This window comes from Ranitomeya imitator, chromosome 7 (assembly GCF_032444005.1).
Source record: "Ranitomeya imitator isolate aRanImi1 chromosome 7, aRanImi1.pri, whole genome shotgun sequence".
In the NCBI taxonomy this organism is placed as follows: Eukaryota; Metazoa; Chordata; class Amphibia; order Anura; family Dendrobatidae; genus Ranitomeya; species Ranitomeya imitator.
This window is the reverse complement of record NC_091288.1, coordinates 65520038-65547841: the sequence shown is the minus strand read 5'-3', so window position 1 is coordinate 65547841 and position 27804 is coordinate 65520038. Positions and strand designations below refer to the sequence as shown.

Below are 27804 nucleotides of genomic sequence, written 5' to 3'. Positions count from 1 at the left end.
ATCTGTCTGGCCTACACATCGAGAGGTGAAATCCCGCCAGTGGGGATAAAAGCGCATTCCACGCGGGCCATGGCTTCCTCTTGGGCAGAACATGCGGATGTACCGATCCATATGATATGTAAGGCCGCAACCTGGTCCACACCTTCTACCTTTTACAACCATTACAGACTTGACCTTTCTGCTTCCTCTGATTTGACCTTTGGTAGAGCTGTTCTTAGTACAGTAATCCCACCCAAATAATGAATCTCTGAAAATCTCTCATGTGGGGTGCTGTCGTGACGAAGAGTAAAAAGCCGGATTACGTACCGGTAATGCTCTTTTAATGAGTCCACGACAGCACCCATGTATTACCCTCCCTAAATTCTGTGTAGTTCTTTCCTTTAAGTTCAAAAAAGTAATGGTTGTATAGGGTTAAGAATTTTATGTTACTGAATAAGAATGAATACTAACACTTTTGCGGTTCCCTTTTTATACTCTGTAAACTAAACTGAGGAGGAGAGGGGACCACCTCCTTTTATTCTGTAGGTTTCCTGTTCCTATGGGCGGATCCCTCTCGTGTGGGGTGCTGTCGTGGACTCATTAAAAGAGCATTACCGGTACGTAATCCGGCTTTTTTTTTTTTTTACTGAAGCGGTGTACTTGCTTCCAAGCGAATAAAAGACCCCCAATAGGTCAAGTTTGTATTCAAGTTTATCACTCAGTAACAGATTAATTCATAGGGATGCAAAGCGGAAGCCTTCTTATTTGCATCCATGTCTCATGGATCCCTACAGATCTGACTTGCAAATTGGATCAGAATATAACCAGCTCTGTCTTGCAGATCTCCAGCTGGGATCCATGATTTTAAACAGATGTGTGAATACATACAATCTATTTTATGGCCAAGTAAAAACTGGACAGCACTCGGATGTGTCACGCAGATATGTGAATGTAGTCTTATACTGTGCCCTGAACTTTATAAAATTGAAAACCAAAAACACAAATCCTCAAAAGTTGATGTTAATTTTTGCAAATTTCCCGAAAACTGATTTATAAAAGCTAATCTATAAATATGTACATCAAAACAGCTCCATTAAATAATACAACTTGTGCTGCAAAAAAGACAGAACATCAACAGAGGAATAAAAATGTTATAGCTCTTATTGGGGTTAATCATAGAATGGTAGAGTTGCAAGGGATCTCTTGGGTCATCTGGTCGAACCCCCTGCTCAAAGCAGGATTCACTAAACCATGTCAGACAGATGTCTGTCCAGCCTCTGTTTGAAGACTTCCATTGAAGGAGAACTCACCACCTCTCATGGCAGCCTGCTCCACTCATTGATCACCCTCACTGTCAAAAAGGTTTTTCTAATATCTTATCTGTGTCTCCGCCCATAGTATAACGACTTAGACTAAGCAGGGTCTCCAAAAGTAAAAATCATGTAGTAACCCAAATATTCTTTATTATTAAAATCAAGGCAAACCATGCCACGATAAGTGACCAAACAAAAAAACAAACCAAGTTTTCAACCCAATTAAAATCTATGGGGTGGTACTAGGCAATCCCTAGATAGGACCCTAGATAAACCCTACCTGCCAGCGGAGGTTGACACCCTAGGGGGGAACGTATTGGCGCCCCCGCTCCACAATGGCTGACCCTAGGGGCCCTGATGAACCCTGCAGCCGCTAATGAACCCCTCTACCCGCAGACTACAGGGCCTCTATTGCTAGACAGAGAAGTGCTGTCCTAGGGAAAAAAAACTAGACCCCAAGAAACCATAAAAACAATATGAACACAAATAGGGCAAAAGATTGGTGTGATAGATGTTAGATATCAACAGAAAATAGTGACCACTCTGGTGGCTGGTATTAAATATATACCCCACCATATTCAGGGTTACGTATACCCAAAGAGGTTTCATGCTACTTGCATTTTGTGCCCTAGACCTTTGCAATCAGGGGTCTAATTTTAAAAAAAATACAGAAAGGCACATAAAATGGTTTAACAGCCAGTATATACACACATGCACCAGGTACTGAATGCCTTACAACCAATAAGGTCAAGATACAGGCCATAGATGCGCATCACCACTTTGATACATATGCCAAATATCCATAGCAGTTAGGTTTATATAGATGCACCTGGTACGATACCTCATATTGTTTTTATGGTTTCTTGGGGTCTATTTTTTTTTCCCTAGGACAGCACTTCTCTGTCTAGCAATAGAGGCCCTGTAGTCTGCGGGTAGAGGGGTTCATTAGCGGCTGCAGGGTTCATCAGGGCCCCTAGGGTCAGCCATCGTGGAGCGGGGGCGCCAATACGTTCCCCCCTAGGGTGTCAACCTCCGCTGGCAGGTAGGGTTTATCTAGGGTCCTATCTAGGGATTGCCTAGTACCACCCCATAGATTTTAATTGGGTTGAACACTTGGTTTGTTTTTTTGTTTGGTCACTTATTGTGGCATGGTTTGCCTTGATTTTAATAATAAAGAATATTTGGGTTACTATATGATTTTTACTGTGTCTCCGCCCATTCAGTTTCATCCCATTACTTCTCATCTTTCCTTGTGCAAATGAGAATAAAGATGATCCTTCTACAATGTGACAGCCCTTGAGAAATTTTGTAGACAGCTATTAAATCTCCTCTCGGTCTTCTTTTTTGCAAGCTAAACATTCCCAAATCCTGTAAGGCCATGTTCACACAGTGCGTTTTTTACCGCGGAACCGCGGCGGTTTTGCCGCTGCGGTTCCGCAGCTGTTTTCCATGCAGGGTACAGTACACTGTACCCTATGGAAAACAGGACACACTGTGCACATGGTCCGGAAATTGTAAAAAAAAAAGCCGCGCTGAATAGCTCCCGGAAAAAAGAAGGAGCATGTCAATTCTTCTTCCTGAACCGCAGCGGTTCTGCACCCATAGACCTCCATTGTGAGGTCAAAATCGCAGTAAAACACGCAGATCAAAAATATATCTGCGGGTTTTACTGCGATTTGATGTGCAGAACCGCTGCAGCAGGAAGTGCGGGGGAGCGGGCGGAAGTGCGTGGGCGGAGTGTGGCTGCCCCCCCGTGCTCCGATGCCACCCCCGTGCTCCGATGCCCCCCCCCGTGCTCCGATGCCCCCCCCCAGTGCTCCGATGCCCCCCCCGTGCCCTAATCTCCCCCCCTTATACTTACCCGGCGTCCCGGTGTCCGTCCGGCCGTCTTCTCCCTGGGCGCCGCCATCTTGCAAAATGGCGGGCGCATGCGCAGTGCGCCCGCCGAATCTGCCGGCCGGCAGATTCGCTCCAAAGTGCATTTTGATCACTGAGATATAACCTATCTCAGTGATCAAAATAAAAAAATAGTAAATGACACCCCCCCCACTTTGTCACCCCCATTGGTAGGGACAATAAAAAAATTAAGAATTTTTTTTTTTTTTTTTCACTAAGGTTAGAATATGGGTAGGGTTAGGGGTAGGGTTAGGGGTAGGGTTAGGGTTAGGGGTAGGGTTAGGGGTAGGGGTAGGGTTAGGGTTAGGGGTAGGGTTAGGGGTAGGGGTAGGGGTAGGGTATTTTCAGCCATTTTAGCCCTAAAAAGCTTCCTAGGAAACACAGTCTCTGCATAGAAAACTGCATAAAAAAAGGATAAAAAAACGCATCAAAAAAACGCATCAAAAAACGCATCAAAAAAGGACAAAAAAAGGACCAAAAAAAGGACCTGCGTTTTCTGCCAAGAGCTGCAGTTTTTTAAAAAAAACTGTCCTGAAAAAAAAAGGATGGAAATCCTGAACGTGTGAACATACCCTAACTGTTCCTCTAAGAACATGGTTTGCAGACCAGTCACCATTCTGGTCGCTCTTCTCTGAACTTGCTCCAGTTTGTTGTTGTTGTTTTTTTAAAATGTGGTGTTATCCGTAAGACATAGAGGGTGTTAATTATTAACAAGTTATATTTCCATTTTCATAGCAACTTAGAACATATAGTTACAAAACAGAAGACAATCCCCCTCAACGAACTTGTGAGCAAACCTCTTTCTTTATACACTGAAAGCTCTCAACAGAGGGTAAAACAGCATCAGCGTTGTAGGTTACATGATATGCGACATCGACTCCTTTCAGGTGGCTACACACACACTTAAATCATGATCAAGTTCATGATTAAGGGCCGCATATCATGTAACCTACAGCGCTGATGCTGTTTTACCCTCTGCTGAGAAGTGAATAAAGAAAAAAGTTTATTCACAAGTTCGCTGAGCTGGATTTTTTTCTGTTTTGTGTTTGACACATGCCTTGACACTGCGTTTCCTGTGCTCCGAACACCTAAGGATGTTTATTACTTTGAGCTGGACTTATTTCTATCACATATAGTTACACCTGAAATAATTCTGGATTGCCCCCATAGGGCAGTGGGGTACTCGGAACCAGGTCCTTCGGTTCTCAAGGGGGATGTCACAGTGGCTGACCTGGTCCGTGGCCCTCGGGACGTCCGTTGTAAATGGGGGGGAAAGGTCTTTAAAGGGATAATGTTCGTTATGCCACCTGTGGTATTCGGTCAGGGTGACCGACGCTGCTTAGGGGTCCACTGGGGTGATGTTATGGCAGCTAGATGGTGTACCTTCCCACAGGGGAAGTATGTCCCCAGGGCTTCCCAGAGTGTAGATGGTGAATGGTGAAAGGCACAGTGAAGAACGAGGACACAAGGTTGCAGTCTCTTTACCTTTACTGAAGGCTTCAGCGTCCACAGTCCAGAGCACCGGATCACAGGGCAGGCAGAGTCCGGCCGGTCTGAAGGCAAATCCAGAGTCCCCCTTATCCAGGTGGAAATCAGTAACCTTCCTCTAGCGCCTGGATATTGTAGTACCTTATTGCTGAGCCTCTCATAATGTCCTCACAACTGTTGAAGATGTTCTAGATGTTATGTCTTTCTCTCTGTCCCCCAGATGGATAGGAACAACCCGTATGACTGATGGCCTGAGGCTTTTTACAGGGACTCTAGCACGCCCCAGCCCCCACAAGTTGTCACCGTGCCTCCTGGATATAGGTCGGGCAGGTAACGTGGAATTATCTGTCCTGCCGGTCTCTGGAGCAAGGCATGGAGACGATTGCTCCCTCGGTGTTCCGGCCACCAGATGCTGCGCCTCAGAAGGAGGCAGCCTTATACAGGGCAGAACTCCTTCTGGTTTCTGCTCCTTTTGCTATGACTTCGTTTCTCACCCTCTATAATACAATTCTCTTTCGTGTCCTTACTTAGGATGCTGCCGGACGCCGGGCCGACGCAGCTCCGTGATCTTCTGTCTAGGCCTCTGACAGGATCCCACCCCTGTCAGGGACCCTCCTATCTGCAGCTGTTAGATGTTCCTCCTTTCCCACTGGCTGCCTGACAGGTGCTGCCTGGGTGAAGCCCAGTCAGCTTCTGCCTAACTTCCTATCCAGACTACCAGTTTTACCGAATTGTGAAGAGTGCCCTACTAAATAGGAGCATAGCTCCCCCTGGTGGACTGGAGTGTGAAGTGTGTTGAATGGTTTGTGATACCTGGTAAAGTGATCTCCTTTATTGCCTTCAGACGTAACACCACTCCCCCTGGTGGAAGAATGACATTACTGCAATGACCAGGATCCTGGGGCGCTGCACTTCCAATCCCCCCTTTTTTTTAACTTAGGTTATAACAATGTTCTTCTCTTTTCCTCCAGTGCCATCAGTATCTGCTGCCGATCTGTGCACAGGAGAGTGCAGGCTGCGCTATACAGCAGCATGCATGTCACAGGCGGTGTGCAAGCTCTAGGCCATTGTGGGTATGTAAACTGACTGGCCACATAATTTTGTATGTATTTGGCAATTTTACCTGGAAAGTCATGTGACCACTTGCATGATTAGTAATAGCCATGCATTTTTTGCAGGTACAATTGCTGTTTACCTGCTACATTTTTCATCAATTAGCAACGTAAATAATGTTGTAACTACATTTCTGCCTCCTTCCTTTTAGCTGGGTACGACATCTGCCTCATGTATCTGCACCTTTGTTCTGAAATCTACAAGACAAATCTGTGACAGAAAAACAAATCCTGGGTACGTGTGATACTTCTCAATTTCAACCATGGTTTTCAGGACCCCTAGGGGATAATTCATCGAACAGTGTAAAAGACACATTTTTACGTAGTGCATAGTTGTGCAATGCTGAGAAGGGGCAAAGCTATACATTCACTATCCTTTACAGAAACTGCTATAAATGATAGCAGAAATACACTCCAGTCCAATACATTGTTTCATTCTGGCCTGAAAAATGCCCCAAATTCATGAAGATAATTAAGTCTCTGGATGAACTGAATGACACATCTTATTTCAGCAGACTGAACCATCTTGATGAATTATCCCCTTAATATTTACTTCTACTTGTTTCTTAATTCTCCCCAAAATGTTCCATAGCTGATCAGCATCAAATAGAGAAAACCACAGCGCCATATATCTCTGTGTAGTTGACTCCCTGGAATTAAAGCACATCTTAAAGGGGATCTGTCAGCAGAGCATCATGATGTAGAAGACACTGATTCTATCGATGTGTGACTTATTAGGCTGTGTTTTGCTGTTTCAATAAAATCATTATTTTATCAGATGGGGAAAAAAACACTACAGGACTAGGTTTCTCGTGCCTACTAGTCCAACCACAACCCCAGCACTAATTAGCAGCTTCCTGTCGACATAGTGTGCACAAAGCTGTCAAACAGTGATATGGGTGAGGTTATCAGGGCTCAACATTCCAAGGTCCGCGGCAGAGAAAACTGTGATTTTATCATAACTGCTGCACCCAGTAACCTAAGTGACACATCACTAGAATCAGGGTCTCTGTCACCACATTATGCAGCTGTCAGATTACATAGTAAAAACCTGCTGACCGATTTCCTTTAATTCATTAAATAAAAGGATTTTATCACAGAATAGATAGAAATTTCACTTTTTAAAAACTTAAAATGATAAATGAAGCTAGGGACCATGAAAAATGACATTGGGGCAACTGTTATATTAGAAATTGATGGAAATGGAAATTATAATTTCATATCAGCTTCCTCTGCCAAAATGAAGTGATTATTGATCATTTTTGGTTCCCTGTACGATGGTAAGGATGGCGCCTTTTTTTTTTTTTCTTGTAAAATATGGCCTAGCGATAAAAGGCCGTGTTGTACTATTGTATCTGCTCCGTGGAAGGTTAAAATGAAGAATGATACAGCAGCAAATAGATATTACGCCTTTCCTGGTACAACAAAGCCCATCTGCGTTCTCTACTTTTTCTGTCCTCGTGTGTTGTGTGGAGATTTTTCTTCACCTACGGTAGTTCTTTTGTTTCCGAAAAGTGATGAAGCGCCCTAACTCCGCGCTTCTCTGATATATTTAATGCCATTTATCACACACGCTCTGTCGCTGATATATTCCTGGACGGTTTTTTTTTTTTTTCAATCTATTCCCTTAGTTTTTTATCTTAGGCTATCTACAGATACCACTCCAGGAATATTCTTTCTTTTGTGTGTGTGGTGCAATTACTGAAGCGCATAAAATGGTTATAAGAAAAATTTATCTCTTTCAGGTTCGATAGCAAAACCCCTAACCAAACAGAAGAGTGTCAGCGCCAGACACAATTTATAATACATCCTTAGACATTTTATGTCTCCGAGCAAATAAGCATCTTGCCATAAATCTAGAAGCAAATGTGATTAAGAGATGGCAGTATTCTTGCAGGAACGTAAGGATAAAAGACTTTTACATGCAAAGCAGTGGAAATTGCTTAAGTAAACATCTGACAGTAAAATGCTTTAACAGCTTGAAGTTCCAACCAGCTGCAAGAACAACCTCCGGTATTCCAGATGTGAATATGAATAAACCTAACCAAAAAAAGAGGACACCCCTTTTTCAGCCATTAATGCCCAGAGATAAGATTGTAACCTTTCTTATGAGATTGCAGTGACTGGTTTCATGATTTCTTTAAAGGGAACCTGTCACCCCCAAAATCGAAGGTGCGCTAAGCCTACCGGCATCAGGGGCTTATCTACAGCATTCTGTAATGCTGTAGATAAGCCCCGATGTATCCTAAAAGATGAGAAAAAGAGGTTAGATTATACTCACCCAGGGGCGGTCCAGTCCGATGGGTGTCGCGGTCCGGTGTGGCACCTCCCATCTTCATCATCATATCTTCTTGTCTTCACTCTGCGGCTCCGGCGCAGGCGTACTTTGCCTGTCCTGTTGAGGGCAGAGCAAAGTACTGCAGTGCGCAGGCCCCGGGCCTCTCTGACCTTTCCCTCAACAGCGCAGACAACGTACGCCTGCGCCGGAGCCGCAGCATAAAGACAAGTAGAGGACGTCATCGTAAGAAGATGGGAGGCCCCGGACCGTGACGCCCATCGTACCGGGACCGCCCCTGGGTGAGTATAATCTAGCCTCTTTTTCTCATCTTTCAGGTTACATCGGGGGCTTATCTACAGCATTCCAGAATGCTGTAGATACCGTAAGCCCCTGATGCTGGTGGGCTTAGCTCACCTTCGATTTTGGGGGTGACAGGTTCCCTTTAAACCAGATGCTTATTATTAGTCATGCACTGCTAACTCAACACTGAAAGGCGAGATATGTTTATTCCACTCATGGGGCTGGAAAATATCTTTCATACAGCTTAAAGGGTTACTGCCATCTGCCCCGCTGGGCATTATTAGATAGCGTTTGTAAAATTAAAGAAACAGTAACGGAAGCAATGGGTTAATCTGCGCTGCCGTGGAAAGGAATATTAGATGCAAATCCAAGTATGAGTAGTTTAATCGTCAACGCGTTTCACAACTTCTTCATCAGGACAAACCACGGTCAACCCATTGCTTCCGCTTCTGTATCTTCCATTTATATTGTGGGTCTGCAGCAGTCTTTAACTGTCAGTGGCTGTGCGCACACAACAGCATCCGATGAGCACCACTGAGCATGTTCTTAAGGTACCGTCACACTAAGCGACGCTGCAGCGATACCGACAACGATCCGGATCGCTGCAGCGTCGCTGTTTGGTCGCTGGAGAGCTGTCACACAGACCGCTCTCCAGCGACCAACGATCCCGAGGTCCCCGGTAACCAGGGTAAACATCGGGTAACTAAGCGCAGGGCCGCGCTTAGTAACCCGATGTTTACCCTGGTTACCATCTAAAAAAACAAACAGTACATACTTACATTCAGCTGTCTGTCCCTTGCCGTCTGTTTGCTGCACTGACTGCTGGCCGTAAAGTGAAAGCAGAGCACAGCCACAGCGGTGAGTCACCGCTGTGTGACTCACCGCTGTGCTGTGCTTTCACTTTCACTTTGCGGCCAGCAGTCAGTGCATCAAACAGACGGCAAGGGACAGACAGCTGAATGTAAGTATGTACTGTTTGTTTTTTTACGATGGTAACCAGGGTAAACATCGGGTTACTAAGCGCGGCCCTGCGCTTAGTTACCCGATGTTTACCCTGGTTACCAGTGAAGACATCGCTGAATCGGTGTCACACACACCGATTCAGCGATGTCTGCGGGGAGTCCAGCGACGAAATAAAGTTCTGGACTTTCTTCCCCGACCAGCGATCTCCCAGCAGGGGCCTGATCGCTGCTGCCTGTCACACTGGACGATATCGCTAGCGAGGACGCTGCAACGTCACGGATCGCTAGCGATATCGTCTAGTGTGACAGTACCTTTAGATTACTGTTTAACCCAGATAAGACCCTATTTGCTCTTTCTATTCCTTCCAGCTTTTGTCTTCCTGTTTGTAAAATGAAGCACTTTTGTAATTTATTATTGAAATTCCCCTGATATTACCAATTTTATTTTGTGTTTTTGTTAAGGGGACTGAAAATGTACAGTGCTTACAAGCTCTTTTCTATTGAGCTCGTAAGCACTGCACTGCAGCTAGCCAGGATTAGTGCATGATCACATCCACTGCTCTTTCGATGCTGCAGAAGCTACATCATTAGCGCTCAGTCAATCAAGCATAAGTGCCCTTTCCCCTGAGAATAGGAAGTCGGGAAACTCGTGAACAGTGCGCTTCTGAACTGAGAAGATGGAGTGAACCAGGGCATATAACTTACAGCTCACAATGACAAGTCTTAGCAACATTGCGGGCTTGTATTTTTAGGCTGGGAAGGGCCCAATAACCAGGGACAGTCCCAGGCTGATAATATAAACCTACAGCTGTCTGCTTTATCTTGGCTGGTTGTTAAAAAATAGGAGGGACTTCGCGTCATTTTTTTTAAATTATTCATTTTATAGGTTTTATAAGGTTAAACATCCTTTAGTGCCACACAAATGGCACTAAAGGGTGCTAGTTTATTATATGTAGGAGGTTTGTGACATTAAATATTTATCTATTTTAAATATCTATTCTAACTGTTCGGGCTGTGAATTTCCTTTGAGATGTGTGAGTAAAAATCGGGCAGCACCTGCATGGTCTGTGTGCCGTTAGATTTTTTTTTTTTTTCTTGATTTGGCGAGTGCTATCCGATTCATGCATCCACTCACAGCTCGCTGCAATTATTTTGTCAGTCCGAATAGAGCTGAGGAATAACCACCAGGTGAGCACTGACTCATTTACTAACATTGGTTACTGCAATGCAATGAATTCTGGCATTGTACTGCTCCGTATTATAGGCCAGTGTGAATGAGCCCTTACAGTCCTGCATGACCCCATTATGGCTGTTATTGCAGGGGTTTGGCTTACGTATTTAAATGATGTGGTCAGCCTCCTTTAGGCATGTCACTCACTCACAGAGGAGAAGGAAGGTCAAAGCAAATGTAGAGCTGCAGGGAAGGCAAGAATGGTGCTGAAATAGGAGCATATTTAGCGGGAATCTGTGAGGTCAGGCAGCACGAATCATCTGATATGTTTCCTTTTGGAAATAAAGTATGGTATATATTAGTAATTGCAATTACCATATTTTTTGGATTATAAGACAAACTTTTTCCCTAAAAAATTAGGGGGGGGGGGGGAAATGGGGGTGCGTCTTATAATGTGGATATACCTTACCGACCGCTGTGGAGCAGGATCCCAGGGTCGCTGCTGGAGGAGGCAAGAGTGGAGCGTTGCTGCAGCCTGGGATGCGGGAGTGTTGGTGCACGGCTGCGGGTGCGGATGTGCGGCGCACCGCTGCGGATGTTTGGTGGTTCGGGGGGCTCTGCCGACATTTTGTGAAAGCCCAGAGCCCTCACAGTTACATGGTTTCCTATGCGGTGGAGTCCGGGAAAATGGCTGCCGGGGTGGCGCAGATGGAGATCTCAGCACCAAGATCTCGCGCAATGAGATCTCATCTCCCGAGATCTTGGTGCCGAGATCTCCATCTGCACATGCACCGCCCCCGGCAGCCATTTTCCCAGAGTCCACCACATAGTAAACCATGAAACTGCAGGGGCTCTGGGCTTTCACAAAATGTCGGCAGAGCCCCCCGCACCACCGAACACCCGCAGCAGTGCACCGCACATCCGAACACCACCTCATCCCAGCCTTTGGCCTGCAGCAACGCCCCACTCTTGTCTCCTTCAGCAGCGACCCTGGGACCCCCCTTCAACGCAGCCACCACCCCCGGTAAGCAATAAGACGCATGGATTATAAGATGCCTCACCATTTTATTAAAAAAAAAAAAGTTTTTTTCCTATTTTCCTTCTCAAAATTTGGGGGGTGTCTTATAATCCGGTGCGTCTTATAATCCGCAAAATACGGTAAATAACATTTCACTCACAATGGAAAATGTGTTCCTAGAAAACCCCTATAAACAGATAAGAGTGCCTGAACTGGGGTTGCATGCAGAAAAAGTGAAAGCTTGAATATGCTGTACCAGATGCAAGCTATAGGCTGGTGGTAAAGGCTGAATATTACGGGCCTCTCTATCTGTATCTATAAATATCAGTGTGGGCACCATCATTATCACCATCATTATCACCATTATCATCACTATCAGAGCCTAGTTGTTTTTTCTTTATAACGATGTGCCATCCCTAATATGATGATGCATATGTACAAAGGACAGAAGTCTGACCAGCAGAGCAAATTACCTTCCTCTCATTAAACTACACTTTTAGAATTTATAGAGGAAATGTATCATCTGTACGTCAATAGGTTAACTGGTCTGTGACCCAGAAAAACTGCAGTCACAGGATCCTCTTCTTGGAAACCACCTAGAAGACATGATATCGGTAAGGAAGGCATCATAAAGAGATGTCACTGCTAAAATTAATTAGGCAGAGGGCAGTAGTGATGTTCAACCAGACCCAGAAGGACAGAGGTGCGGACAGAACCGAAGGCCTTATTTCTTATTGCACGCGGTCCTGTGAAAGCGAATGTGATCAATGCGTCTGTTCCACAGATAGAGCACTACATAGATTCAGTTCCAGTGGGTATTACATGACGTACCTGTTACTGCAGTGCATATGTAGAGATGAGTACAGTTATGAAAGTGAAGCTATCACTAGGATTGTCCATCCCATAAAATAATGACTGTACCCTGATTCTAGCACTTTATTTTTTATTTCACAGCCATTTTTTAAAATCCACGGTTATCTGTTCCTCATATCTGTCAGCTACATCTCGCTGCCATTACCCTCTGTTTGTGAGCTTTCTTCCGATACTGTGTATAGGGTGTGGTATGGCGACTGGTCATGTGGTTAATGGGCGGTATGTATCACAGACGTGGTGGCCCTGTGATGGAAGCCTGAGCATGTCTTCTCAGCAGATCTTCTGCTGAGGGTTTACCATACTTTGGGAAGGCTTTCAGGTGACTTGGAGAGATGGTTGAGTCCAGTCACCTACATACCCCACTCAAGGGGGTGTATCTAGAGAATCAAGATGGAGTCTGTGTGTTTGTGTACGGGCGGCAGTGCTTGAGAGTCTGAGCGGGAGTGAGAAGTGTTTGGAGGATGCCACTGAGAATAAGAGGTATCTGGGGAAACCTGTGCAGGGTTTCTGACAGGTAATGGACTCCAACCAGTATTATGCATACCAGAGCTTAGCGAGGACCATGGGTTCTATGAGGCCGAATGGTTGCTGGACGATGTACGGGATGCTGTATATTACCACGTTCCTGAAAAGAGATTTATGCTGTGTATGAATAAACCAAATGACTTTTAACCTTGAGTGTCCCGGTACATTCCTCAATGACCAGCCAGGTGAGTACTCACTGATCACCGATGGTGGAGGCACGCCACAAGGTATATATATATATATATATATATATATATATATATATATATATATATATATATATATATATATATATATATATATATATATATATATATATATATATATATATATATATATATATATAGCAGATGGTGGGCAGGGTAGCTGCTAGTCATGACACTGACAACTCTGCAGCGCATGCACATAATCAGGAGGACTCCATTGTTGCTGCAAATAACCAGGGATTTTATGAAAATGGCTGCAAGAGAAATACTTTATACTTTTTTTTCTGAACATGATGGCTGTAGTGAAATGTGTGTGTATATACAGTATGTGTGTGTGTATATATATATATATATATATATATATACCGTATATTATATATAATATGTATTTTCTGGAGACAGCAGACTTCTGTCTCCAATCTCACCAGGGGGTTGTGCTGGGAACCAAGAAGAAAGGGAACATTTGACACCTCCTAGCTCTTTGGAAGAGAGATGTCAATTGCAGCCTGACATTGTCTATCTGGGAACTTTTACACAGGGAGTCTCGGATGAAATGGTGTGTTCATTGGGGAGCGGCCGCTGTCCAATCAAAAACAAGCAGTTATGGTGTTGGCCTGAGGGGCAGACTTGGAAGTTTGACCTCCAGAGTAAATCTATAAATTAGGCCTGTATACATAGAATCGTGTTCACATGTGAGGGCAGCCTGGGAAGCTGATGTAATCCAGTCTATATTCATCCTACCCTCAGGGAGCAGAAGCAGACTACCAGTTAGCTATTTCTGTAAGTTTTCTCCTGTTTATTTTATACTGTTTTGCATACCTGTATGTCTTTTTTTATTACCATATGTTTGTATCTTTTTCTTACTGTAAGCACTGTACGTTTTGTATTAAAGCATAATCTTTAACAGTTAAACCTTGTATGTTCTAAAGAATCCATAGCCTAAGGTGTGTGAGCCTTATGAGTGGTAGACAGTATTAGTAGTATTTCCGGGACTCATCGCCCATGTTTCAGTGAGTGGTGGCAGCGTTTATGAGCGGGTGTGGCTTGGGTCAGTGTGTGATTTATGCTGCCATTACAGCATAGGACAGAGGCTGAATGTTGGACTGACAGAGGGGAGGCAGGCACAACTCCAAGTCACGTGCGGAGAGATGATGCGTGACGAATTAACGGCAGCACGGAGAGGGATCTGTGACAATGGAAGATTCCCCTTAAAGGTAGAGAATAAAACACAGTTTTCAGTGATGCCAATCTCATCAAGCTGTGAGGTTTTGTTTGCTGACAATGATTGTTTTAGCACCAGGAGCTTATCATTGCTGTGACTAGCTGGTCACTGTGAGCCCTGGTCTGACACGCCCCCTACTGTGATTAGCAGCTCACTGTCTATGGACATTGTATATAGAGAGACTGGTGTGGGCTCTGATTCATTGCCAAATCTCTGATTGTGTGAGAATGGCTGCACCCAGTAATCTAAGTGATACATCGGTGGATTCAGCTTCCCTTTGCCAGATGAGTTAGCAAAATCCTGCTGACAGATTCCCTTTAAGAAGGAAGGAATACAGATAAGCCAGAACTATATAACAGAACCAGAGGACACGGTATTTGTGAGGACATGGCTGTTTCATTTCTCCAGCAGAGACACAGGACGTAAATTTCTTTATTAGTGCATTGGTATATTATTTATATTGTAAAAACATTAAAATCCTGAAATTAGGTGAAGAAATTACTTTTATGCACCTTATTTAGCCAAAACAAAATGTGTGTGGAAAAGAGAAGTAGTAGGCTTTCCCTCTCTGTAAGATCCATTTGGATAAAAGCCAGGGGCAGACTTACTAACGGACCATGCACCAAAATTATGTCTAAATTTGGTCAGCAGCACTGTATAGTGTGGGTCATATATTAAAAAAAACTTTGCAATAATGGCAGTTACACTTATACTAATTTTGTGTAATAGTTAATCTGCCCCACGTTGTCTAAAACTACACCCTGTGTGATCCTGGCCATGAGGCTAAAACAAGATAATCCATAAATTGATGAAAACTACCGTGAATAAAGAAACATTACAATTTATTGTAAACTTTTTTTAACAATCATTTTTGTAGGCATCAGATCAGTTACAATGGCACTGTTAACATAAATGGGCAAATATCTGGAAAAGTTTTGTTGCTGCTCGCAATCAAGAATCCTTCAGTAACTACATTTGTTTGTTTTTTTTAAAAAAATGCCATACACACGCATGGTTTCCATTCCTTGCATGCTTAAAAATGCCCATATATACTATATACTAAGGCTACTTTCACACATCAGGTTTTCCCTGTCAGGCTAAATCCGTTTTTTTTTGTTTTGTTTTTTAAAAACGTTTCAGGCGAATGTTGCCGCCGGATCAGGCTTTTTTCCCATAGACTTGTATTAGTGCCGGATTGCACCGGATGACATTGCATTTCGTCCGGTTTTCACCGGATCCGGCAAGTCTGCCGCTTCCGGTTTCTTGAAAAAACGTCCATAGCAACGTTTTCTGTGAAAAAGCCTGAAGCGCCGGATCCGGCGCTTCCGTCAGTTTGCTAGAATGGAAGCCTTAAGGAGCCGGAAGGTGCCGGATCTGGAAAAGGGCAGATTCGGCGGGCTGATCTGGTTTTTTAAACTGAGCATGCTCCAAATTTTTTTTCTTCATCCAATAATCTAGATAGGCTAGCCGGATCCGTCAAAAAAACGGATCCGTCGCATCAGTTTTTCACAATCTGCGCCGGGTCCAGTTTTTCCAACATTCGCCAGATTTAGCCTGACACTGAAAACCTGATGTGTGAAAGTAGCCTAAGAAACAACAACATGAAATCAAATGGTCACGTAGGGCAGCTTGTACAAAACGGAGTATGGAAGAGTCTGCCTTTCGACTCTACATCAAAAAAATAAACAAATTATAATATACATTTTTCTTTGTAAGTCAGTGCAATAATTTTCTTTTTTTCCATTAAATTAATTAAAATCTAGGTAGTCAACATGAATATACAGTACTGTGTTAGCATCTACTTGATCTATCCACTTTTCTGGATGCTATCAGTCTTTTTGTATAGACATTCAATCCTTGTATTGAAATACACAGACCAGCAGTAAAGGAACCTCATACATAACACAATGCATTACACAAGGTCCGTAGAGTAACAGGAAAACATCACATCATTTTTGCCAACATAATATTTATGGGGATAGCCAAAGAAGGGAGCCACGTGTCCATGGTGCTGGGTGCTCAGAGGTGATAACACGTCACTCTGCCCCAGGTGAAGGAAAGTCTAGCTATGCATCTGGCAATATTTTACATACTTAATAGGACTGATGAGTATTATAAGTGCTACAGGCTTCATTAGTGGTAATTAAACTTGTCATATAGAGATTGGTTGATATCACTGCCAGAACCATTCACTGAAATAAAAGGCTGGCAATAGTTCTCATTCGTCTTGCTTGCCATGGCTCTTGGAGTTGGGTTGTCATGTCGGGATGGAGCAAGGGCATATGTGCCAAGTTTTGACCACCATTGTTTGGTATATTCTGTCAGTTCACAGTAAATGTGACAAGCACAAATAAATTACACAATTCGGGGGTTTTCGTTACATTTCGAGATCACTCACTGGGAGCAGGTTGACCTAGAACTGGTTTCTGTAACTGGTTTAGCTTGAAAACCCATTGCCAAGGGTCTTAATTTCCTTTATTAATATAAAAATTGCTAAAATTTAAACATCTGTAAAACTTCTACCTGCAGAAGGGTTTAGTCTTATTGGTCTTCAGAATGTTGATACTTTTTGTTTCGACTGAAGAAAATTCTAAATTCACGATGCGTGTGTCGATTCTTCATCACCAGGGTCCTGTCAGTGTAACGATGAGACAGACCCCGCTGGTAGTGTCGGATATGTTGGGGCGTCTTTTGCACGATCATAGAAGCCGTTACTCATTTAAAAGCATCTCGGAGCTACTTTGTAAGTATGAGGTATCAAAGTGCAAAAAGTACAAATATCACCTTTTTTTAAAAAAAATAATTTTTGCTTGTTGAATATTAATAATGCGACATACAGCCACGTTTTATCAGTTTTATCAAGTGACCATGCCTTTGAAAGTGCTTGGGAGAAACATTCAAGCCAGGATGAGTCCTCTACGCGACCACCACCTGCTGTGGTGTCTCATCACCGCTTTCCCTGGAGTTATCAGGACTTGTCTGAGATTGGGCAAAGTTGATGAAAACCTGGAGAACAAAACCAGCAATAAGCCAACAATGCAGCCATTAGGTGATATAAAAAGGCAGAAGTTTGTAAAAAAAAAATATATATATATGTATATTAGCATATCACTATTTATATTAAAATAGAATTAAAACCAACTTGTAATTTTTCTCACCACTAAACCTTAAGGGTATGTGCACACGTAGAATGGTCCTCTGCGGATTTTTCCGCAGCGGATTTGATAAATCCGCAGCGGTTTTTACTGCGGATTTATCACGTTTTCTATTGCGGATTCCGCTGCGGATTTACATCTGCAGTTTTCTATTGGAGCAGGTGTAAAAATGCTGCGGATTCCGCAAAAAGAACTGACATGCTGCGGAAAATAAAACGCTACGTTTCCGCGCGTTTTTTTCCGCAGAATGGGCACAGCGTTTTTGGTTTCCCATAGGTTTACATTGTACTGTAAACTCATGGGAAACTGCTGAGGATCCGCAGCTGCGGAAACGCTGCGGATCCGCAGCAAAATCCGCATCGTGTGCACGTAGGCTAATACTACACTCACACTTTCTGTTCAGCAATCTCATCAGCATAGTGACAGATAAAACTTTTATACATCAGGTAAATAGCAAAGGAGCCATAGGAGCATGTAAAAGTTTGGGTCCCCCCTGTCAACATTACTGCTATTGTGAACAGTTAAGCAAGTTGAAGATTAAATGATCTCTAAAAGGTCAAAAGTTAAAAATGACACTTTTCCCTTTTTTTGTTAAGGTGTTCAAACTTTTGCATCAGCGCATTTCCCTTTTTGTAATATTTAAAATGTAAAAAATTACTATATATATAATTTTTTTTTCCTAAAATGCAGAGGAAATGTGTCATGTTTAACGTTAGGCCTTTTAGAGATCATTTCATATTCAACTTGTTTAAACTTGCTTAACTGTTCACAATCGCAACAGTAATCAGAGTAGTTACCCATCAGAGAAGCGTCACCTTGCCGTAGTTGATGGGCCCACATGAATTGGCCAATTTATGCGCTAAGAACCTTCATTTTTGTAAGTGCATTTTATGTAGCAACAATGCATTCTAGACCTGCTGTATTCAGTGTTTGCATATACTTTGGCCTTTATAGAGTGCTGCTTTATCTGAAGGTGACCTGAACTACTGTACAGGCATCTACCTCTCCAAATTTTAATCTAACAAAGTCAGGGGATAAGAAAAATCAAAAACCTCTAGTTACTGAAGAACCCTGCAGACATTATTGGACCCAACTATGCCGGCTATCACTTAGAAGTAGACAATAATAGGAAGTTTGACCGAGGGCTGACGGTACTGCTCATGTCACCTCCTGGAATATTTGGTTGTAGAGCAAGGACAGAAAAAGACCATTTACTCCCACATATGATTTTGTGAAAGTTATGGTTAATCTGGCCGCGGATTTTTGCTATGTTTTCTGACAGCAGCATGAGGTAGGGAGAGAGACCCCGATTCCAATGATGTATCACATAGTTTACTGGTTGCAGCAGTTGTTATATAATATAACCCCACAAACACCACAGCTTCCTGCGTACATTGTATAGTGACAGAGAGCTGCTAACTAGTGGTTGGACTAGGAGGCCCCAGGACAGTTGTCCCGTAGTGATAATCTCCTGCTGATAAAATACTGATTGTATTGCAACAGTAAAACACAGCACAATAATTGGCACATCCCTGTAACCAGGCTCTTTGTCACCTCATTATGATGCTCTCGGATTACATAGCAAAAACCTGGTGACCGATTCCCCTCAGATACTTTGGTAAGGTCAGAATGGTAACTATTGCACAGTTTACATTGTTGCTACATTTTTGGAAAGTCAGAGACAGTCAGCTAAGTAGACCACTACATTTTCAAAGGAAATATTTTTTTAACCAAGTTGACCAAGTGGCAGAAACTACCTCCCCACCAACCTGGCGTGTCACAGAAGCCTGATCAATAAGGTAATGTACTGTATTCAAGCAGTCATACCAAGAGATTACATAAATAAGACACTTTGCGAAGAATTGTGTCAAGAAGTAGAAATTCATTAAGTACCTCATCAAGTGTCGTCTGACTGACTGAGAAGTGAATGATGTTCAAGTGTTTCTTGTTGGATTCCAGCTGGTCAAATATACTGGCGACTCCTCCTGCAGATACCGGAACATGGTACTCCGCCATAGTGAAGTGTTGTTCCTGTAAAAGATGTTGGATTACCACCAGTGTCCAACGTACTGGTGCCAGTGTAGGAGACTGGCGATGACTTCCAAAATAGGCTGTGGATGGTGTTTCTCCTATCTATGGTATGACGGGGGCAGGACGCTCCTTATGGGTCATTTGTCAGATCCCAGGAGAGTCCTTACAGTATTCGATATGCCGAGAAATAACATTTTAAAAATACGAATACTAAAGGGGGATATTAGTCTTTCCGCAGATTCATCTAGCAAAGCAGTAGATTGGGTATATGTTTATTTCTGTACAGGGATTATAGAAACTTTATTGCTGCAACACCAGGCGCAGCCCATGGACTCCAGTGGTCAGTGGTGGTGTTTCTGGAGGAAACGGACATGTTTTTCTAATCCCTTACAACTTGTTTAGACATACAGGTCCTTCTCAAAAAATTAGCATATAGTGTTAAATTTCATTATTTACCATAATGTAATGATTACAATTAAACTTTCATATATTATAGATTCATTATCCACCAACTGAAATTTGTCAGGTCTTTTATTGTTTTAATACTGATGATTTTGGCATACAACTCCTGATAACCCAAAAAACCTGTCTCAATAAATTAGCATATTTCACCCATCCAATCAAATAAAAGTGTTTTTTAATAACAAACAAAAAAACCAACAAATAATAATGTTCAGTTATGCACTCAATACTTGGTCGGGAATCCTTTGGCAGAAATGACTGCTTCAATGCGGCGTGGCATGGAGGCAATCAGCCTGTGACACTGCTGAGATGTTATGGAGGCCCAGGATGCTTCAATAGCGGCCTTAAGCTCATCCAGAGTGTTGGGTCTTGCGTCTCTCAACTTTCTCTTCACAATATCCCACAGATTCTCTATGGGGTTCAGGTCAGGAGAGTTGGCAGGCCAATTGAGCACAGTAATACCATGGTCAGTAAACCATTTACCAGTGGTTTTGGCACTGTGAGCAGGTGCCAGGTCGTGCTGAAAAATTAAATCTTCATCTCCATAAAACATTTCAGCCGATGGAAGCATGAAGTGCTCCAAAATCTCCTGATAGCTAGCTGCATTGACCCTGCCCTTGATGAAACACAGTGGACCAACACCAGCAGCTGACATGGCACCCCACACCATCACTGACTGTGGGTACTTGACACTGGACTTCAGGCATTTTGGCATTTCCTTCTCCCCAGTCTTCCTCCAGACTCTGGCACCTTGATTTCCGAATGACATGCAAAATTTGCTTTCATCAGAAAAAAGTACTTGGGACCACTTAGCAACAGTCCAGTGCTGCTTCTCTGTAGCTCAAAAGTGGCTTTACCTGGGGAATGCGGCACCTGTAGCCCATTTCCTGCACACGCCTGTGCACGGTGGCTCTGGATGTTTCCACACCAGACTCAGTCCACTGCTTCCTCAGGTTCCCCAAGGTCTGGAATCGGTCCTTCTCCACAATCTTCCTCAGGGTCCGGTCTCCTCTTCTCGTTGTACAGCGTTTTCTGCCACATTGTTTCCTTCCAACAGACTTACCATTGAGGTGCCTTGATACAGCACTCTGGGAACAGCCTATTTGTTGAGAAATTTCTTTCTGGGTCTTACCCTCTTGCTTGAGGGTGTCAATGATGGCCTTCTTGACATCTGTCAGGTCGCTAGTCTTACCCATGATGGGGGTTTTGAGTAATGAACCAGGCAGGGAGTTTATAAAAGCCTCAGGTATCTTTTGCATGTGTTTAGAGTTAATTAGTTGATTCAGAAGATTAGGGTAATAGGTCGTTTAGAGAACCTTTTCTTGATATGCTAATTTATTGAGACAGGTTTTTTGGGTTATCAGGAGTTGTATGCCAAAATCATCAGTATTAAAACAATAAAAGACCTGACAAATTTCAGTTGGTGGATAATGAATCTATAATATATGAAAGTTTAATTGTAATCATTACATTATGGTAAATAATGAAATTTAACACTATATGCTAATTTTTTGAGAAGGACCTGTATATGGAGGAACACTATATGGACAATAGTATTGGGGCAGTATACATTACAGGAGCTTTTATGACATGCCATTCTAAATCCATAGGCTTTTACAAGATTTTAGATGAGGTGAAGCTCAGGGCTCTGTGAAGCTCACTCATGTTCTTCCACATCCAACTCTCCCACCCATGCCTTCATTGACCTTGCTTTGTGCACTAGTGAACAGGAAATGGTCTTCCCCAAACTGTTCCCACAAAGATGGAATCCTAAAATTGTCAAAAATGTCTTTTATGCTCTTGGATTAAGAGTTTTCTTTACAGGAACTAAGGGGCTTAGGCTGACCCCTAGAAATCATCCCCATAGTGTTATCCTTCCTCCACTAAACTCTACAGTTGGCACAATGCAGTCAGCAGGCGATGGTCTTCTGACATTTGCCAAGCCTTGACTCATCTATCAGATTGTTGTTGGGTAGAAAAGCATGATCTATCACTCCACAGAACACTTTCCCACGGCTTCAAAGTCAGGGGTGGTGGCTTTACACCGCTCCATCTGAATGTTGGCTTTGTGCTTGGTGATGTAAGGCTTACATGTAGCTACACTCAAATTTACCAAGCTCTTTATTCAAACTATTCTTTTTACTAAATGTTAGTAAAAACCCACTGCATGTTCAAACTATTCTTTTTACTAAATGTTAGTAAAAACCCACTGCATGAATTCAATGATTAAGAGATAATTGAGAAATATGTCCTGTTAATCTATACCATAAATTGTATGCGTGTAAGGAATCTCCTAGGTTGAACGGAGATATAGGCAGAACACTATACTTTTCTTTTCAAAAGCCCTGAAAGCTAAAAAAGTTCTTTCTGCAAATATGCTGTGTTTTTTTAGTGGATAAGAAATGGGCTTTATTCTTGTTTAAAACGTGGCCTATTGAGGAAAAAAAGACTATTATTTGCAGCTGGAGGGACCATTCCAGATAAATGTAATTTCTCTGTGTTTCAGCTCCAACTCGCATATGCTCGGCGCTCACAGTCCAGTGCTTTACACATAATAGAACATCCTCTGCACAAACATGTTATTTACAGAGCAGAGAATCTGTGTGCTTACAGCAAACAATAATCTTTTATTCTGAATAATCCATTCACATTGCCAGAAATCACCAACCCTATACTTTGTCATTTTTACATTCAGTACCATTGAAATATATATATTTTTTTAACTTGTTTTAACTCTTAAAGAATGAGACCGACCCGCCAGTAAAAGGAAGAAAGAAGTCAATTATTTTGAAGAATAAAGTTTCAAAAGAATAATTGTTTTCTACCATTCTACTTCATTTCTATAAAGAATCATTTAACTGTATGGGGCCCATTATCCAAGGTTTCTCCTGAATGGTAATACGCATATAACACAAATAAAACCCCATCAGGGGCGATTAATTAAACGATCGGCTTTTGTTTTACTTGATACTAGAAAGCCGACACGGAATTATTAAGACGTATCGCAGCGGAGGTTGTTTTTTCACTTTGCTCTTTTGCTGCACAGACACGGCTCTAGGCGAAAACAAAGTAGGATATTTGTTTTGGCAGCAAGTGCTCGGAGAGCATCATTATGAGAACCGGCTAAGGGAAAAGCTCTCAGCAGCCCAACATCATAGCCGAATCTGGCCATTACGGAGCTATATCTCCCGTTATCCTCTGTCAGATGAGAGCCAGGAGGCTTGTAACTAAACAGTTGATGGAACATATCAACAATCTGGGGTCAGAATTAACGATTGTACATGTTAGCCGACTTTCCAAGAAGCGTTAAATGGGACGTGTAATAAGGAATGGAAAAAAATAATGAAGTAAAAGGTCCATCCTAAATTCCAAGATACTCGTTTTCTAAAATTCCTAAAAGATTGCAAGCAAATAAAAAAACCTGCATAACTAATGTACTTTTCCAAATGTTTAAACTCTGTTGGTGCCAGTTAAATATTTCTTTAAATTTTTAGTTTATTGATTTGATTTGTGTACATCCAGCTGCAATTGGATAATTAGCCACAGTCGCTAAGAATAGCTATGAAAGACCATAGGGACGAGTCAAATCTTTTCCACCAGAAAACTGGTATGAAAGCTTTGAATAGTCACCAAAGTTTTGTACAACAGAGAGTTGCATAAAAATGTTGTAACTTTTGGCGTTTTCACAACAGTTTGAAGAAGCTCCGCCGAAGTAGGCAGAAAAGCAGTCAAGGCAGGAGATGGGCATCCCTGGCTCTAGTAACATTTAAGGCATGGCGCACACTACTGAGAAGAGGAGCCAAGTTCATTAAATGGCATGCGCTACGCCAGTCTGGATGAATCTGACCCCCTATGTGTGTGTCCAAATACCAGCAACAGTAAGAGTGGTTCGTAAACAGCATCTGGACTTTGAAGATGCCTCTTACATCATGAAAAATTTTGAAATAATTTCTGTATACTTCTTATCAAGCCACATCCATCTGTTAACGTGGCTGTCCTTTATGTGGACAAATTAGGACTTACTGGGGAACCTCTCCATGATATAAGTATGCCTTCACAGGGTATCCGGGCAAGCAGCTGGTAGGTAAACCATCAAATGATAGGTCTGCCTCCACTAAGATAACATAAATGTACACAGATCACTGGAAGACCAAAGAAATGACATTATCCAAGGGCTGTGGCATCACTTCTGTACATTATTTCTATTTCTGTTATGCTCTGTGTTACTTCTGTATATGATTCCTCTACAATAACAGCACTTTAAGAATTATTTCTGTGCTGTGATATCACTTTTGAGCTTACTGCATATACTCTGTTAAACCTCTTTCAGACCACCTCCCAAGACTGCATCAGAAAATGTGGTCTTTTGGAGGGTTGCTCTTAATGAATATAGACATTATGTAAAATATATGGTGAAACTTGTGATGACACAGTGTTTATTCTTATTTAAGCCAGACTTATTGTTAAGTAGATCAAGGGACACGATCCATTGTTCATATGAGCCTGTACGTTGATCTGTGGAATGTCTGCCAATTGCGTATTGTATCATCCCCCTGCAGTTTACTATTCTACACACCTTGAAGGACAAAAATTCAGGTTAATTGAGGAATCGAACGATGAGGGATTATCTTCCCCCACATTCCCCCATTCCCGTGGGAGAGTGCTGTGAGTGATAGCTGTGGAATATAAAAAAGGCGCCTACTCTGCCTACAGGGAGACTCTACATGATCAGCCCAAGGAACCATGGCTCCATCTGGTGGGATACAGATCTGCTCCACTGCCCATCACTGAACCCATGAAGATGTTTGGAGAACCCAGGTTGGTACAAACAGGTCACTTGCCCACATACCTCACTGTACTCAGTCAGCCTTCTATGCTTGCCGCTAGCTACTCTCTGTTGGTGTCCACCAAAAGCGTGGTGCTAGTAGTTGGGGTTGTTGGTCTTGGATGCCCCAAAGTCATAGTTTCTAATCCCCGGTGAGACAGCTAAGGCTGAGACTTTGTCATTTGCACCATCTTTTGTACTTGTGGGGACTGTACTTTATGTTGTTGCTGGCTGGAGCTGGATGTACGCACTACGGTCATGGCATCCGTTGTCTGGAGGAGCATGGACTGTGACTACAGACTATACCAGTGGGATATACAAATCTGTGGGCCAAACAAAAGTTGAGAGACAGTTGCTATTGCCTATTTTGGGGCAGTGGAACTACCGGCCCCGGGTATGGATCTTGTCTGTACAAGTCCCCTCTATAAGTTGTAAAGCGCTGCGGAATATGTTGGCGCTATATAAATAAAAATTATTATTATTATTGTAGACTGGGGGTATTGCATTGTGGCCATCTACCTGGAGTTGCTATAAGACTATGGATGTAAGGAATAAAAAATGGTTGCGTCGTTAACCTGCCTATTACAACCCACAACCTCAGATCTTCACAAAACGTAAAATATGTTAAATAAAATCTACTTTAGATAAGGGGTGGTGTTTACAGTAAACAGTTTGCTAAATTGTACCTTTAAATATGTGTTGGGAAATTGTGCGTGCATAAAGTTCGTAATTGTCTCAATACTGACGGAGAAGTCCTTCAAATGCATCTTCACCGTGAACCCACTTCCAAATCTGAAAATAAAGCAGAGGATCATCGCATTTTAATAAACTGGAGAGAGCACCGTTCGCATGTTACCATAGAAGCCTGGAGCTTGGAAACAAATCCAGTCTTATAGTGAGAACTGAATGATGGGGCATCAAAGCCACAACTGAAAACATCAGGAGCTCACATAAGATTTACAGTACGTCACACAAAGACTTGACATTGTGATTGCCCCTGGGATGGAAATTATTAATTGCAGGTAAACGCTTTATTATTATATTAATGCATTCGCCACTATTTAGAAGCCTGGAATTTGTTGTTCGTGATTAGTAAATTCAAAGAGGTTTTCTGGAATGAAACCGAACTGAGAAGAGGCTGCAGCACCCACAGCTTTTCAGTAAGGATTTGATATTGATAACCTATTATAATGAAGCTATCAATATTCTGATTCTGGAAAACTCCTTCAATAGTTAATATGATGGGACCATTCTATTAAACAGGTTTGACAAACAGCGTTCGTGGAACCATCTCACAAGAACAAATACAAAACGAGGAGCAATATTAGCTTCTTTTCTCATCCAATATTTGGTGGCTTCTATTGAAAGTGTTTGTTGGGAGGACTTCCAATGTATACCTCTGATGGAAGGGATACAATGAATAATTGGCATACAGGTCCCAACTTGATACATATGAGCATTAAGGGCTGATTACCCACATATACTGGTGGTGAACGTGCCCCAAAGTCCCTGGCAGACGCAGCAGATTTCCTCCTTTATCACGAATGGCTGCTGGTGTGGAACTAACCTTCCCTCATCTCTTATTTCTAACCCATAGCTTTTTTTTTTACTGGAATATGTTACGGAATAGTGTAGACTAAAGGTACCTTCACACTGATCAACTTTCCAACGATCACGACCAGCGATACGACCTGGCCGTGATCGTTGGAAAGTCCTTGTGTGGTCGCTGGGGAGGTGTCACACAGACAGCTCTCCAGCGACCAACGATGCCGAAGTCCTCGGGTAACCAGGGTAAACATCGGGTTACTAAGCGCAGGGCCGTGCTTAGTAACCCGATGTTTACCCTGGTTACCTTTGTAAATGTAAAAAAAAAAAACACTACATACTTACATTCCGGTGTTTGTCATGTCCCTCGCCCTCAGCTTCCCGCACTGACTGAGCGCCAGCCGTAAAGCAGGGCACAGCGGTGACATCACCGCTGTGCTTTACGGCCGGCGCTCACAGTCAGTGCGGGAAGCTGACGGCGGGGGACGTGACAAACACCGGAATGTGAGTATGTAGTGTTTTTTTTTTACTTTTACAATGGTAACCAGGGTAAACATCGTGTTACTAAGCGCGGCCCTGCGCTTAGCAACCCGATGTTTACCCTGGTTACCCGGGGACTCATCGCTGGATCGGCATCACACACGCCGATCCAGAGATGACAGCAGGTGACCTGACGACAAAATAAAGTTCTGGACTTCTAGCTCCGACCAGCGATGTCACAGCAGGATCCTGATCGCTGCTGCGTATCAAACACAACGAGATCGCTATCCAGGATGCTGCAATGTCACGGATCGCTATCGTTCAAAAGTTGCTCAGTGTGAAGGTACCTTAAAAGTCCATTTCATACCATTGTTTGGTAATGCAGTGATGTTTACCAGCCAGACAGTGGAATTAAAGACCATTTGTTGCCTTCTATCTGGCAATAGAGCTCTATGGACACATGTTGCTTGTATGTTAGGAGGTTTCACATTGTAAACACTAAACATAGGGCAAACACTTTATTTGAACAGCACCAAAGTCTATTTTTCTTTTTTCATATTTTTTACATCCACTCCTGTTACATAAACAACTGCACCAAGAACAACGTGTGTGATTCCAGGCCAAATAATACCCGACAGCATTTTCCTGATATCCTAAAATGAAACTCACTGATCAACTAATCATATCAAAATCTTGTATTTTTTGCGTTTTCAGACCTTCACAGATGTATAATTTAGTGTGAAAAGTTTAATAGTAAAAGGATGAAGAATTTCCTCGATATCCTTGTGAGTGAAATACTGTAATGTTCTGCACTTCATCGTGAAATATAAATTTTCCTTCTTGTGACCTCTACAAAGCCTTCCATAGAATTGTGGTTAGCTTTGTTACATGGATTTTAAAGACTTCTCACTAGCATAATAAGTGAGCAGTATATCTACATGATACTGAAAACTTAGCAGTACC

At 42.6% G+C, this 27804-nt stretch overlaps 1 protein-coding gene across 1 annotated transcript in view; it reads right to left on the bottom strand.

Moving 5' to 3' along the window:
- Positions 1-15168: 15168 nt before the first annotated feature.
- ABCA12 (ATP binding cassette subfamily A member 12) overlaps positions 15169-27804 on the bottom strand; it is a 253565-nt gene continuing 240929 nt past the window's right edge. The window contains exons 56-58 of the mRNA XM_069735561.1: positions 25503-25608; positions 19392-19529; positions 15169-17349 (exon numbers count right to left, since the gene is read on the bottom strand). Coding sequence (XP_069591662.1) covers positions 17260-17349; positions 19392-19529; positions 25503-25608 — 334 coding nt within the window. The 3' untranslated portion in view covers positions 15169-17259. The remainder of the gene's footprint in view (positions 17350-19391; positions 19530-25502; positions 25609-27804) is intronic.